General features: G+C 54.0%; 1 protein-coding gene across 3 annotated transcripts; it reads right to left on the reverse strand.

Moving 5' to 3' along the window:
- Window positions 1-599: 599 nt before the first annotated feature.
- On the reverse strand, window positions 600-14450 carry Tmem184a (transmembrane protein 184A). Of its 3 annotated transcripts, none has more exons than XM_051205389.1 (9): window positions 14430-14450; window positions 8310-8537; window positions 4084-4249; window positions 3721-3811; window positions 3552-3627; window positions 3374-3465; window positions 2613-2782; window positions 1914-2108; window positions 600-1359 (listed from the first exon to the last, which is right to left on the reverse strand). In XM_051205389.1, the coding sequence occupies exons 2-9, from the start codon at window positions 8535-8537 to the stop codon at window positions 1100-1102; spliced, it is 1278 nt and encodes a 425-aa protein (XP_051061346.1). In that variant the 5' UTR covers window positions 14430-14450; the 3' UTR covers window positions 600-1099. The 3 variants fall into 3 exon arrangements, with proteins under 3 accessions (XP_051061346.1, XP_051061348.1, XP_051061345.1); XM_051205391.1 differs by lacking the exon at window positions 14430-14450 and adding an exon at window positions 9323-9484 and having other exon boundaries at window positions 2613-2689; XM_051205388.1 differs by lacking the exon at window positions 14430-14450 and adding an exon at window positions 9323-9484.
- Between the last annotated feature and the right edge of the window lie 273 nt (window positions 14451-14723).

Below are 14723 nucleotides of genomic sequence, written 5' to 3' on the forward strand. Positions count from 1 at the left end.
CAGCCCAGAGGGTCAGGGAGAAGCCACTGGCCTTGACTCCTCCTGTCTCTGAGCCCTGAAAACAGGAAGGCAGGGAAGTACAGCCCCCTTGTCTGATACTGTGGACTGTGGGAGCTGGCAACCAGGCAAGTGATGCTGTTCCTGGGTGGCTTCCACGGGGCATTTCTGTCTGGTTGCCTGCCCGGGGCAGCTGGTCGCTGACTCCCTACCCCTGCTACTTTTGTCCTCCATGTTTTCAAGGCCAGTCTAGCTTATTTCAGACTCCCTGAGCGCTGGGCCAGGTACACAGACCGGAGAGACGGGGGGCTCCCAGGCCTGAATCCCCACACCAGGGCCTGCTAGGTTGTGGCATGAGCCTTATAAACCACTTTGGGGTGTGGCCAAAGGGAGGTGACAGCCCCAGCTCCTGTTGTCACACAGAGCTGCTCATCTGGGGGCAAAGTCCACATTCTTTGCCCTGTACTGCTCTGAGCCACATCATGATATCCGCCTTGGCTGTTTCTGGCACCCAGTCTCACCCTATGGGCTCCAGTGAACCCACCACTTAGTGATCTACCACTCAGAAGACAAATCCCGCAAGAAAACAAAGCCCAATAAACTCTAGAAAATGCAACGTTTATCTATAAATAAGCAGTTAGTAGCTGGTAGGCTGGCACACTGGCAACTCTGTTGTGCTAAATAGGGTAGGCTGTGCCTGGGAGGGCCTTGCCAAATATCTGTGCTTAAACAAGGGGCAAGGGACCTTCTTCATGCACACAAGATAGCCACAACTATGCCCAGGCTGTGTGGCTCCCCAGCCCTGAGTGACTGGGCCCTTTCTCCCTGGCCATCTCTCTCTACAGTGATACAGCCTGGTTTCTAACCATCTGTTTTCTTCTGCCCGTGGAAGGAAGGAAGGGCCAACTCATAGCTCCACCTGCAGGCTGTAACTAAGACATCTCACAGGGTCTTTGGTTTTGCCCAGGTGACTTCACTCTGGGCTAGACATGGAATAGAGAGGCTCCATGCACCCTGCAGTGAGGCTCTCAGAAGAGGCTGGGCCTCTGTCAAGGGATGCTGATGGGTGGGTCGCCAGCTAGGCTCCACACACCCCATGCCCCTACAGGTCCTCTGAGGGAATCAGCATGCGTTTCTCTATGTTGCGACTCTTCTTACCCCCTCCAGAGCTGCTGGCTGGGCCAGGGTGAGTGTTGGGCGATGGGTGCTCACCCTGGCCAGGCCCAGGGGCTTCGTGTGTGGACTGCTGTGTATACTGCTGGTATGCTGGTGAGAAGTTATGGATGGCATCCTGGACAATGTCCTGTGGGCTGATGGTCTCCTTCAAGCCACTGGATATGCTTTGCATAGGTGCTGGTGGGGCTGGAAGGTAGAGCATGTGGGCCTGAGTCACAGGTCCCCTGGTCCACAGCATCCCACTTTATCTACCCTTAGCCTTGGCTCCCACAGGCCACCTTGGGCTATTTCAGTCTGGGGATCCTGCATGTCCAGGCCTTGCCACCAGCTAGCAGGTAACCTCCGATGCCTGAGTCTCAGCTCAGCTCCTGCATCTCAGCATTGGTCTTAGAGCTTATCCTTGAATAGACTCCTGCATCTCAGCATTGGTCTTAGAGCTTATCCTTGAATAGACTCCTGCCCAGGGAAGCCCTTCACCTTGAGCAGATGGGAGCCAGACAGCTACAAGCCATGTAGCCAATATGGCACACTCATCAGGCTAGCCCACCCAGCTCCTTTTTGACACCTTCCCCAAGCACCAAGGAGCCCTAAGAGAGTGTCTTCTTCCATTCACATCTTTCAGAGCTCATAATCCCCCTGGCCTGTCTGGCTCAGATGCCTACAGGGATGTCCCCCTGGTGAGTCCTAGAAATCATGGCTGAGCCATCAAAGATGCCCCTGGTTGATGGGGCCCAGCTCACCTGGTGAGTTCTTCTTCTCTGAGTACACCTGGCTGGGGAAGGCATATCGCAGTGCAAGGGAGGCAAACAGCATCTCAATGCAGATGAGGAAATTCTGGTAGCCAGCGGCCAGGGTACCAGCCCCGACCCTGGTGCCATCCACGGCCTGAACCTCGGGGATGACCCCACACCTCTCCAAGATGGCCAGCAGCATTCCTAGAGACAGGAACAACCATTCAGGCCCCATCCTTGTATGGAAATGGAGTCCTCACAAAGTTCTTACTGAAGCGCAGGGTATGAAGGGGAAAAGGCTAGCTCATCCCTGGGCCTCTGATACTGACCACATTAGTGGAAGGGCCGTGGTTGAGAAGGGCTGGTTACCTCAAAACCAGGGTTCCTGTTGCTCTCCCAGACATATCCAATCTGGGCCTAGGGACCCCAGATCTTATGCTATAGACCATGAAAACTGTGTTCTCATGGCCTGCTTGGGCTTGGTGGGGACCAGGGCTCAAGAAGCCAAGCCATAGCCTCCTTCTGCTGATAGACCTCACTGTCCCCCACCCCAGGCTCTGTCAGCTCCAAGCTGAGCAGCTGAGCTATTGACTTTTGGTAAGGTTAGGGATGCTGAGACACACAGGGCTGAGATGGAGGTGAGATTTGAACCCAGGTTCCAGGGATGCCAGTCCTGGCCCCACACCCTTGCCCACCCAGCTCACGCACCCTGCCAGAAGGAGAGGAAGATGATGGCTTTGATGGTGAGGAACTTGAGCACCGGCTCGAAGGGCCTCAGGAGGTCCCTGGTAGCGAAGTAGAAAAGGAACAGAGCGTAGAGAGCCAGGCTAACCGAGGCGTTGTACACGAGGGTCACATACAGGTAGCCACTGTGGATGCTGGGCCAAAGGAGGTGCTGGTTAGAGTAGACCCTGTCCCTCATAGTCATAGTTTTAGCCTGTCCCTTGGCTGGGCACCATAAGCCCAGGACAGATCCACCTAGATCCTCCCTCCAGAACCTCAGACAGTGGAAAGCAAGCAGCGGTTGGAGGGCCTGGAGTTCCCACTCAGGAGTAGGACATGGTTCAGGTCCCTCCCCTAGAGCTGTTGCCTGTCCTCCTAGGCACTCCACAACCTTAGCCGATGTCTTTTTTGTTTTCTTTCTTTCTTTCAGTGTTCCTTTCTTTCGTTTTTAAGGCAGGATCTCATGTAGCCCAGGTTGTCCTCAAACTCATTATATAGCTGGATGACCTCCAGCTTTTAATACTCCTACATCAACCTCCCAAATGTTGGGATGACAAGTGTGTACCAACATACCTAGTTTATATGAAGTTGGGGATGGAACCCAGACACTTATGCATGCTGGGTAAACACTCTGCCAGTTGAGCTATAGCCCACAGAGAGGGGGAATAAGGCCCTTTGAGGAAGGACCTGTGGGGAGCCCTGCCTCCCACAGCCCCAGTGAGGCACCTGTTCATAGCCCCTCTTACTTGAAGTCCCCATCGTGGTATTTGTCAAAAGCCTGGAGGATGATGGTGATCAAAGCCATGACTGGTTTCACAATGCAGAACTGTAGTGTGGCCTGGGAGGGGTGGGGGAAAGGAGTGAGGCTGGGATGGGGATGGGGTGGGGCAAGGGCATTGGGGTGGGGTGGGCAGGTCCCCTCACCTGTTTGCAGAAACGTAAGAAAGTGATGGAATAGGACATGCCACGGAGGCAACAGGTCCCATAGAAGCAGCTGGACCTGTGTGTGAGGAAGAGGTCATTAAGGCCACTAGGACGATAACTGGGGCTTCTCCAGTGTGGTCTGGCTGGATCCCGCCTGGGATGGACTCACCTGATAGGTTTGCCACGGATCTCAGCCATGATGGCGCTCTCTCCCCCCAGATATTGGAAGCACAAGGTCAGGAAACTGTAGATGACAAATGCTGCAGGGGCAGAGGGGTGACAGTGAGGGTCGGACGTGGAACCCCTCTGCATGCAGGCACCACCAGATCCACTCAGCATACCCGGGGAAGGGGGTGAGCTTACTCAGACTGTGAATCCCAGGCACCGAGGTTGCAGACTGTGCAACCCCTGAAGCAGGTCCCAGATGAGACAGGGCACCTTGGGGATGGTGGGGGAAGTGTGTGCAGGTAGGTGTGCATGTGTGAGGCTGAGGGTCCCCGCTGAGCTCCCCAGGCCCAGCCTGGAGTATCACCTTCGTAGCAGTCTCGCACAGAGTCGAAGTAGACGTAGTATGGATGGCCCCCGAGGAGGAGGAGGCTGAGCCAGGAGTCGAAGGCGTAGATGGGCACAATGAATAGGAGGCGGATGACGAAGCGCTGCTCTTGGGGGACGGTGTAGGAAAGCAGGTGGGAGTAGATCTGTGGCAGAAGAGTTTCCGTGGCTCCTCTGCCTTGCTCCTGGCCCTGCTGTCCACCACATGGGTGCCAGCCCAGATGCAAGAGGAGCTAGAGCCAGGCAGAGCTCCAGGCTGCCCTCCCTCTCCTACACTGCCTAATGTTCTCCCTAGCACAGGATGGGTATAGCGAGTGGAAGTAATCAGAGGTATGTTGTAGCACACGTTAGATGAAGAGTCAAACCTGCTTATGACAGGAGCATTGTGGGTGGGTACAAGATCCACCTAGCATCCCTGTCTCCAACTAGAGAATAGGGCTGGGGAGGTGGCTCAGGTGGTAAAATGCTTGCTTTGCAAGCATAAGGACCTGAGTTCAAATCCCCAGCACTCATGGACAAAAAAAACTAGGTACGATGATTCATGCCTGTAATCCCTGTGCTGGGGAGGTATAGATAGGTAGCTCTCTAGAACTTATTGGCCAGCCAGTACAGCCAAATCAGAAAACTCCAGGTCTCAGAGAGAGACTTTCCCTTAAAGGCAAGGTGAATGGAGTCTCAGGAATGACATTGGAGGTTGACCTCTGTTCTACACACATGCACACAGACACATACACACACACACACATGCCCACACACACACACATGCCCCCCCCACACACATGCCCACACACACACACACACACACACACACACACAAAGACTAAGGTATGCCTCAATGATAGAGTGCCTACCTAGTAAAGGGCAGGGCCTTGGCTAAGGTAGAGTCCATTTTCTAACAAGAGCAAGGCTCTGGATTCAATCCCTAGGACATGCCCCCTCCAAATGGAATACATGCTTAATATATACAAATACATAGTAACATATTTTTCTTTTGAGATAGGTGTAGCCTGACTCACTATGTAGACCTGGCTGACCAGGAATTCACTATGTAGACTAATTGAGCTCTCCCTGCCTCTGCATGAGTGCTGGGATTAAAGGTGTGAGCCACCACAGCCAGACTTTATTTAATGTCTTTTAAAATAGTGTTAATGGGCAAGGAGCGTGGCTTGGTTGGGAAAGCACTTTGTCTAGCACATGTAAAGCCCCAGGCACCACAAAGAAAAAAATGTATTTGCGATTAACAAATAAAAATGTGATAGCATCTACATTGAGGCTATGACACATGTGAGGGAGCCTACGGAGGCCAGAAGAGGGCGCCAAATCCCCTGCAGCTGGAGTTGCAGACAGTTGATAGCCATCCACTGTGGGTGCTGGGTCCTCTGCAAGAGCATCGGCGCTGTTAACTTAACGGCTGAGCCTTCTCGCCAGCCTCTCCTTGGGGGATTTGCAGGCACATGCTTTACCACTGAGCCACACCCCTAGTTCTCTTTTTACTCTTGGGAAGAGGGGCAGAGGTTATTCCAACACCACTCTTGGTATTATGGAATGAGATCGCTCACTGAAACCTGGAGCTCATTGATGTGGCTAAACTTACAGCTGGCTGGTAAGTTTCAGGGATCTGATTGGTCACTCCTCCTTGGGGTTATAGATGTGTCCTGCCGTGCCTGGCACATTTTGTGAGTCCTAGAGATGGAGCTCTGGTTCCCACGCTTACACGACAGGTGTATTTTACCAGCTGAACCATCTCCTGTTTTGATAGACACATAAGAGACTGAGGCTAGCCACCCTTACACTTTACTTGCTTCTGTGATATGGTGTAAAAATCTTTTTTTAAAAAAATCACTGTTGTTGCTTTTGAGACAGAGTCTCACTGTAGCCCAAGCTAGCCTTGAGTGCATCCTTCTTCCTCAGCCTCCCCCCAGTGGCGAAGTAACAAGCCTGTCTGTCATACCAAGCCTAAAATTCATTCCTTAGACATTTTCAGGCCTGTAATGTATTTTGATACTCTGTGGGATCATCTTAAAGAACATTCCAGAAGTCAGGACACTCATTCACTCATCCAAGAAAAGTATCCTGGGTCCTGCTAAGTGTCAGAACTCAGTAACCTGTAGCACAGGTAGGCTCTCAACTTGGGGACCATGGAAGGCCTCTTGCTCTTTGACCTCTTCTAGGAATCTGTCCCTATTCAGAAATAAAGAGGAAAGAAATTGTGTGCAAAGAGGTTCATAATAGTGAAACACAGGGGCAAATGCTGGGGCTGCGCTCACCATGGGAGGCCAGGCTCACACCACAGAGCCTGTGTGTGAAGGAACATTATATAGTCAGTACAAACGATGCCAACGTTCAGAGCTCTGTGGCAAGTCCTCTGATAGGATGAGTCACCTGAGATCCCAATAAGAAACCAAGTAGGGGTTCAAGTGTCCTACAAGCCTAACAAAAATGGAAGGAAAGGGCTGGGGATGTGGTTCAGTTGGTAGAGGGCCTCCCTAGCACTTCAGCTCCATATGAACCTGGAGGTGCGATGCACAACTGGAATCTCAGTACTTGGGAAATGGAAGCAGGAAGATCAGGAATTCAAGGTTATCCTCTGCTACATAGGGAGTTCGAGGCCATCCTGGGCTACAAGGTGATTATACCGTTCACCTTAAAGTGTTCTGAAGTTTCTATATGTTTCTACAAGAAACAGAACAGGAGCATACTCCCCATACCCCGCTCCCCAGTTCCAGGAACAGAACCCAGGATTGTGCAGTCAGTCAGGACTCTACTACTGAGCCATTCTATTTCTTTAGTTCTTTTGGGAGGGATGGGGGTGTCTCACTAGCTTGTTCAGGCTTGTCTTGAACACACTATGGACCCCAGGGAGGCCTTCACTTGTAACCCCCTTGGGTTAGCCTGTGCCCCTAAGCCCCTCTATACAGAGTCGTTAAGAGGAAGTAGGCAGAGTGCTGGGTGCCTCCTCCCCATTCCAGGCCACTGTGGGGAAGGCTCTTGGGGAGGTGGCCTACGGGGTATGGAGGTCACGCTTTTATAGGGAGCTGTGTGTGTGCAGGGGCTGCGTGGGATGCGAAGGCTGCTGTCGTCAGAGACCAGCTCCTTATCAGTCCCTTCCTCCCTCCTCAGCCGCTAGGGAAGGACATGTGACCAGCCAGCAGGAGACCTTTCCCAGGCTGGCACTGCCTGGCTGGTGACCTTGGCAAGCTGCTGCCCTCTCTTGCCTCAGTTTCTCCGTTTGTAAATGGAGGTGTTGATCCCCTCTCTGTCTAGCCCCTCCCCCTCCCAGGGTCATCCCTCAGATCCTAACATGTGGCTGACACCTGTCTGCCCTGCCCTCAGGCACAGGTGGGTCTCCCAAGTATCCTGGTTACCGAGGCACACCTGGCCAGGTACCAGTCAGCAGGTGGCTGTCACAGGCAGAGGTGTTTGCTCTTACCTCCTGCCCCTGGCTCCCCTACTGCCTCAGCTCAGGCCCTCCCTGCTGCCAAATGTGTGTTCCAGAGGGCTTGGAGCTTTCAGCTCCTGGCACCAAGCTCCAATTCCTCAGCTCTTTGACTCCAGCTCTCCAACCATCCCCATCTTTCTTCTCAGTTCTCCACTCTGCCTGCCCCACCCCAAGCCCCGGCTCTTTACTTCCACTACTCTCCTGGCCCCACTCCCCACCTCTCAGCTCACTGCCTCCAGAACCCCCCAGTTCTCCGCTGTCCCTGCTCCATACTCCCAGTCCCCACTCCGCTAGCTCCTTCCCCCATCTTCATGCCCCTCCTCCCCAAACTCCCTGTGTCTGGCTTGAGGTTCTCTATAGAGCAAAGTCCAAGCACTGGCCATTCCTGGAGGGAAAAAGCCCTTTCTCTTCCAGCTGTGCGAGCCTGGAGAAGCCCCCGGGTCATCTCTGAGCCTTAGTATTCTTGTCTGTGACCTGGGTCCAATCACTGACCTTGGAGAGTAGAGAATAAGAGGCTTCAGGCATGACTGGGGATACCCACCTTGCAAACTGCCATCTGTCTGGCAGAGACCTCCCATCTTAGATTTGGCCCCTGCATGTAAGCAAGCCCTGGAGAAGGGCCATAGATGGACACCACACCTGCGGTGTCCAGTACTGGGGGCTGTCCTTGGAGGCCCCATGATCCCAGCATCTGTCCCTGGGGTCCATCTGAGCCTTGCCAGGTCCCATAGAGATTGCGAGGCCCAGCAGGGTTCTGGGGTCCTTACCTGGTGGCAGGTTAGCAGTAGAGCAGTCCATACAAATACGCCTGAAACGCCTCGGGCCAATGCGCTGGTGAGGAAGAGCTGCGGGGGGCCCTGCGAGCCGTTGTCCACGCGATCCATCTGTGGCCCGGCTGCCACTGTGGGCATTGCCGGAGGGGGGCTGGGTGGAAGCCAGGTCGCTGACACCAGGGAAGCTCCGGCTGTTTTCAGAACCCCTGATGCATTCCTCATCTGCAGAAGCCAACAGAGGAGTGAGGACCCAGGGCAGGCTCCCGTGGGAGTATAAGGGGCAGGAGGTGGGCAAGGCCATGTGGGTGTCACCCAAGGGCCAGTTCTGCCCACTGCAGTTTCTGCCTGTCTGGCCATCATCCACAGAAGCTTCCCTGGGGGCCCACCAGGGAACTATCTGTCCCCTTTGTGGGAGTCTGCCCTGACTTTCCCATGGACTCCCTTTACTCTGGGAAGTTGTGTGCTCACGCTTGAAGGACAGGGACCTGGCTGCTTTCCCACCTGGAGCTCAGATCCTGGGTGGATACCCTGGGAAGCGCCTTCAGGTTCCTTTGTGCCATGGGCTACTTCCTAGCAAAGACTGCTTCTAACCAGGCAAACGACGGCCCATCCCTGTAATCCTAGCACTGAGGCAGACAGACTCAGAATCTATGAGTATAAAGCCAGCCTGGGCTACCTAGTCACTCTATCTCAAAAACGAAAAACATCTCCAAACAAACGCAAAACAAGCAAAACAATCCCTAAACTTATGTCTGTCATGGTCTGGGAAGTGGGGATTCACCTGCCTGGATGGCCAGTAGTCATACCTGCAGGCAGGAAAAGGTGCTCCACCCTCGGGTGCCAGTCCGCCCCCACCCAACCCCTGCCTGCTTCTGACCCTGATAGAAACTCTTAGTGTCTCCAGACGAGCTCCAGCAGCAAGTAGTAGAGTATGTGCCTGCTGGGAGGCAGAGACATTGGGGCCTCCTTTCTACCCTCAGTTGTCTGTCCTGGGGGCGGGAGCCTACCTCTGTGAACAGGAAGCTCTTTGGCCCAGGCCTGGGAGGCCTAGCCTCCTCTGGGGAGGCCTGGCTGTTCATTCACCCGGCCTCACGGCCCCCACAGGGAGGCCAAGCTTCAGGCTGGGGCAAGGCCGGTCTCTGGAGGGTTGTGCTAGGCCAGGAAAGGTACACGAGGCCTCACCTGGCCAATGGCCCTCCTGGACTTCAGGCTGAGGGAGGGACAAAGGGAGGAGAAGCTAAGGCTTGTCCCCGCCCCTGTCGACACCCTATCCCTCTGGGGCTGTTTGCTCAGCAGCAGCTGGCTTCCAGGAACTGCCTGGCTGGCAGGTGCCTTCACCTGCTGGCACCAGGTAGCTGGGCAGTTGAGCAGGCAGGGACAGAAGGGAAAGGTGTGAGCTGTACCAGCTCAAGGGAGAAGGCCATGGGCTTCTTTGTGTGTGTGTGTGTGTGGGGGGGTCATGAGAAAGATCTAGACCTAGACAAAGTGGTGGTTGCCTACTGTGGGCACCCCTACTACTCCAGAATTGTGCACTTAAAACTGGGAAGGGCTGCTGGGCGGTGGTGGCACACTCCTTTAATCCCAGCACTGGGGCGTGTGGGGTGGGGTGGGGAGCAGCGGCAGGTGGATTTCTGTGAGTTTCAGGATAGCACAGAGAAACCCTGCCTGGAAAAACCAAACCAAAACAAAGCTGGGCAGGGATGAGTACGTGGCTCACAGTGGGTGGAGTGCTTGCCTAGCGTGCACGAAGCCCAGGGTTCCAGTCCCTGAATTGTATAAACTGTGCACGGTGATATATGCCTGTTTTCCTAGCACGTCCGAAGTGAAGCCATGAAGCTTTCAAGTTCAAGGTCATCCTTGCTATATTCTACTATAAGCCATACAGACATCGCAGTGAGAGTCTGTCTCACTGAATGAATATACATTTTCATGAATGAATAAACAAATGATTTTATAAAATGGGTAAACTGAACCAAACCTTATGGCACAGGCCTGTCATCCCAGGTACTTGGGAATCTTGAGGCAGGACTGGTAATTCAAGACCAGCCTAGGATACAGAGCAAGTTCAAGACCAGCTTGGGCAACTTAGTGAGACCGTATCTAAAAATAAAATGTAAAAAGAGTGCTGGGAATGTGTAGTCCATCTTTAGACTGTCTGCCAAGAATCCTCCAGTGAGGGGCTGGAGGTGTGGCTCAGGGGTAGAGCACTTGTCTAGCATTCAGGCTCTGGGTTCCATCTCTAGCATTTCAAAAAGGTCTGGAAGGGCCTCGCATGTGACACTTCTCTGGAAAGAGATTCACCTGCCCTGGCTCCTGGAGTAGGTGAAGGCTCTAGCCATATCTCAGGTCCACATTGGCTATACCTCTATGGGTACTGCTATGATGTTATCCATGTCTGGTCCTTTTTGCCATCTACCCTACTGATGACTTAGTAGACATGGCTTCAGGCTCCTTTCCTTTTGGAGTTGAGACGTGGATACTGGAGGCTTAGCAAGTATCTGGGATACTCCAGAAATACACAACGGCATGAGGTTGAGATCTGTCAACTCCACGCTCCCCTACTGCTCCATCCATGTTTTCCCATCAGGGACTTCCCAAGGCTGCACATGTCCCGGAGCTCATTCCCTGATTATTTAGGCCACCTCGGTCCCTGACATAGAGGCCTTGGACCATGACCATTGCACCCTTGCCTCTCAGATACTAATGCCCCTGCTTTCTGTCACTTCCAGCAATGTCTCCGCATCCCATTGCTGGAAACTTTCATCTGAGATCTGTTTGTGTGTTTATCTGTCCTGCTTGGTAGGAGTTTCTGGAACCTGGCACTGTGCCTGGGTCCCTATAACTCTGCCAGAGTTGTGGATGGCCTTGGGCTGTGAATTTCCTTGTGGCTGGAGTTGTTACTTCAAGGGGAGTTGCTACTGTGCCGGAGGCACCCACCTGTACCCCACTCTGACCCCCAAGAGGATACCATTCAGTGTTTGGGGACAGACTGCCAACCTTGGTAACAACGCTGAAAGCCAGAGTCAGCTCTGCCCATGGCATTAATGGCTTTCGGGCTTCGTAGGGACTGGGCTTCATCTCACTTCTCCACTTCTGCTGCACGAGGGGACGGGGGTCTCTGGCCCTTGGCTGTTTAGTTTCCAGAACTTGGCACAAGAGATGAACCCCAGGTTCTCGCTTAAGCCGAGTGGAGAAAGTGACTGAGAAGGCAGCAGGAAGTACTACGTCCTGACATCAGAAGGACTTCCCTGCCCGGCATCAAAGGGCCAGTCTTCTAGGAAGAGGCTACTGGACAGGAGGCCTGGTAGTCAGGGAGGCCTGCTTGCTGCGATCAGGGCCAAGTGGCATCCACCAGAACTGTCCTTGACTCTTGGGAAGCCCCTTGACTCATGGCTGTCCTCCGCTCTGAGAGTGGAGGCCAGGGCCAGTGGCATGGCCATTGTTCTCAAGCTTTCCTGCCTCTAGTGTGTTCATGCTTCCATCTCTGGAAGGCCTTGGAAGGTCTGTTTCAGCCTATTCTAGGCCTCGAAGTCTCAAGAGTTATGAGGCCCCGTACCAACTCTACCCACCTTCATGAGGTCATTTCCAGAAGTAGCCTCAGCTCTCAGCCCATCATCCTGCTTGTGACCATGAACCTTTTTGCCTCTCTAGGCCTCACTTTGCCCATAGGTAAAGTGGGCTTAGTCACGAGCTGGGCTGCCCACAGGCTTCTTTCATGTCCTTTCCATCCAGGCAGGGCAATGTGGGGACGTTTCTGATCAACAGGCCTGGCAAACACTCTGGAATTCTGGGTATGCCCCACCATGATAGTCTGAGTGTATCTCAGCCTCAGTGTTTCCACCTGCAAGATGGAACAGCAATGACTACCTCTGGGCTGTAAGATACAGTCTGACCCACCCACTTTCTTCTTTTGTTTGTTTGTTTGTTTGTTTGAAGACAGGAATTCTCTGTGTAGCTTTGGAGTCTGTCCTGGAACTAGCTCTTGTAGACCAGACTGGTCTTGAACTCACAAAGAACCTGACTGCCTCTGCCTCCCAAATACTGGGATTAAAGGCATGAACCACCATCACTGTCCTGGACCCACCTTCTTTGATAATCACAGAAGCCCCACCCATTCCTGGGCCTCCAGATCATGCCCCCATCTCGGCAGACTCTGCCCCCTGTTGGACACTTATGGTCACTGCAGCATCTTCCCAGTGGGATTCAAACTGTGAGGGTTATCACTCAGGGTGGGAGGTATCCATCTCAGTAAAGTGCTGTAATGGAGGTGATGACACTCTTCTGGGTGGTGGAGCCCCCTTTCTGGCTCCCACCTGGAGCAGGTGAGGTGGGGATGAAGATGTGTCTTTGCTGGGTGCACAGTGTGTCTTTGGGGCCATCTTTGCTGCCTGTCTCTGGGACAAGGGAAGGGCTTGCCAAATGACTGGCCTGAGGAGGGAGTCCACACTCTCCACACAGGACCACATTCCAGGAGCTAAGGAAGGAAGGGGAGGAGCCGTGCTGTACTGAGTTCAGGGCTGCAGAGGAAGGCAGCAAGAGAGGCTAGCCTCTTGTTCTTGCTCCTCACGCTGCTGAGTGAGCCCTTACCAGAGGCCAAGTATCATAGGCCACACTCACAGAGGGCTGCACTCAGGCTGCACCCATATCAGGATAGCCCTGCTAGTCCAAAGGGGGCAGTGGGTCCTCTGACCACTGTTCATTCACTGTGACCGGGACACCAGGATCCTGGCCAGTCCAGAAAGCTGTATTGACAGAGCTTGAGGGGGGATGGTACCCAGACTGTTCCTCCCTTCTACCCCTGTCCCATGACTTCCACCTTTGATTCACACTGAGGCTCCCACACTTGACTTCAGGCTGATCTGTGACGAGTCTTTAGCTGGCTATCTCGTCTCTCTCCAGAGTCAGGGTCAGGCTTTGTTTGCCCTGGGGCTCCTGATAGTGGCACTAGTCGGCAAGCTGGCAAGTCCAGGTCCAGCCCTGAAGAATGGGCAGTATAATCTTGACATCCAGTTGCCCCAGGCTAGCCTCCAACTCCTCTGGATCCCCGGCTAGTGTCCACTGGGGGACAGGCAGCCAGCCTTTGCCAGTGAGGTTTGTTTCTGCCAGTGCTCTGGCTCTGATCCAACTAGCACCCACACCTGGGTGTGGCAGGGTGGAGATGAAGCCAAGAGCTTTCTGTGGGTCAAGGTGCTCAGATAGGCCGTGAGGCCATGGGTGTCTCTCTTTGCAGGTTCCCGGAAGCCTGGGTGATGAGTTCAGATTGTTGACCTTCCATGGTGGGGACCCCACAGCTACGCCTTCCCTCAGCCTGTGCCTCCTCTAGCTCAGTCTTGCAATACACCTGCCTAGGAGTCTAGAACATGTATGTAGTGCCTCCTGGTGGCTGAAATTCGGCCCCTCACTTGGATGGACACAGCCTTGAGAAAGGGAGGCAGGCTCAGACAAGTCGACATGACTAAGCTTTGCCTCAGTTTCCCTCAGGCTGTTTATCTCTCTGTTTATGGCTCCACTGAGGATCTGGACACTCAGCACAGGACTTAGGTTGCCAATCTCAGGTGACTCTTACCAGGCCAGTGAGGACCCAGGACCCAGAGCCCAGCCAGCTCAGCTGCCCTGGTATCAAATGAAGTACAGATGGATCCCTGGCTTCTGCCCATGGGAATGACTAGGGTCTGCTTGTGCCCAATGGCCCTAGACCCCATGGTGGGGCATCCTAGCAATATGTGAACACTGCTCCTTACATCTCCTGCCAACTGTGCCCCCTCCCTGCTCCTGTACCCACCTCCCTCTTCAGACCCACCTCCTCAGTCTTCAGAGAATCTGTCAGAGCCTGTCCATGTTTGACTTTGCCCCACAGCCAGATGCCAGACTTGGGTGTGGACTTGAGGGCCCTTCCACTTAGAGATGGGCAAAGCCTTGCCCCGGGCCTGAGACCCTTTGTAGTAAGTAGGGAGTCTAGACACAGGTGGAGAAAGCTGGATGAGGGACGTGATGCTCTGATTCTTGGCAGCAAGTGTCTCCCCACCCTGTTGGTGTCGTGGGGCCACAGCTCGGACACCATTCTATTCCTGAGCCAGCCCCAAATGCATACACACTCACACCCACACAGCTCACCTCCCTGGTGGCTCTGGGCAGCTGGCGGGGCTGGTGCGTTGCTTTGATTTCTCAGTACACACTCTGCAGTTTCTGGGCCTGAGGAGGTTCCTCCTCAGGGTGCTCTCCAGCTCTCTCTGCTGTCCTTCTCAGCAGCCGGGGCAACCCGGGCCCCTTGGATACTACTGCTGCTGCCTGAGCATGGCTTCTCAGAGGCCCTGAAACTCCTCCCAGTCCTGCCCGGCCTGCCTTGCCTGCCCGACAGCCTTGTTGGGACACACCCTTCACCAGGACACACCCTCTGTCATCCTGGAT

This window comes from Phodopus roborovskii, unplaced genomic scaffold (genome assembly GCF_943737965.1).
Source record: "Phodopus roborovskii unplaced genomic scaffold, PHOROB, whole genome shotgun sequence".
NCBI classification, from domain to species: domain Eukaryota; kingdom Metazoa; phylum Chordata; class Mammalia; order Rodentia; family Cricetidae; genus Phodopus; species Phodopus roborovskii.

Coding starts and splice junctions, on each gene's coding strand:
- Tmem184a (XM_051205388.1), bottom strand. CDS start 9,394: ATGAACAGCCAGGCCTCCCCAGAGGAGGCTAGGCCTCCCAGGCCTGGG. Junction 2,783..3,373: donor TACCACGATGGGGACTTCAA/GTAAGAGGGGCT, acceptor CCTTTGGCCCAG/CATCCACAGTGGCTACCTGT. Junction 2,109..2,612: donor CTTCCTCTCCTTCTGGCAGG/GTGCGTGAGCTG, acceptor TCCTGTCTCTAG/GAATGCTGCTGGCCATCTTG.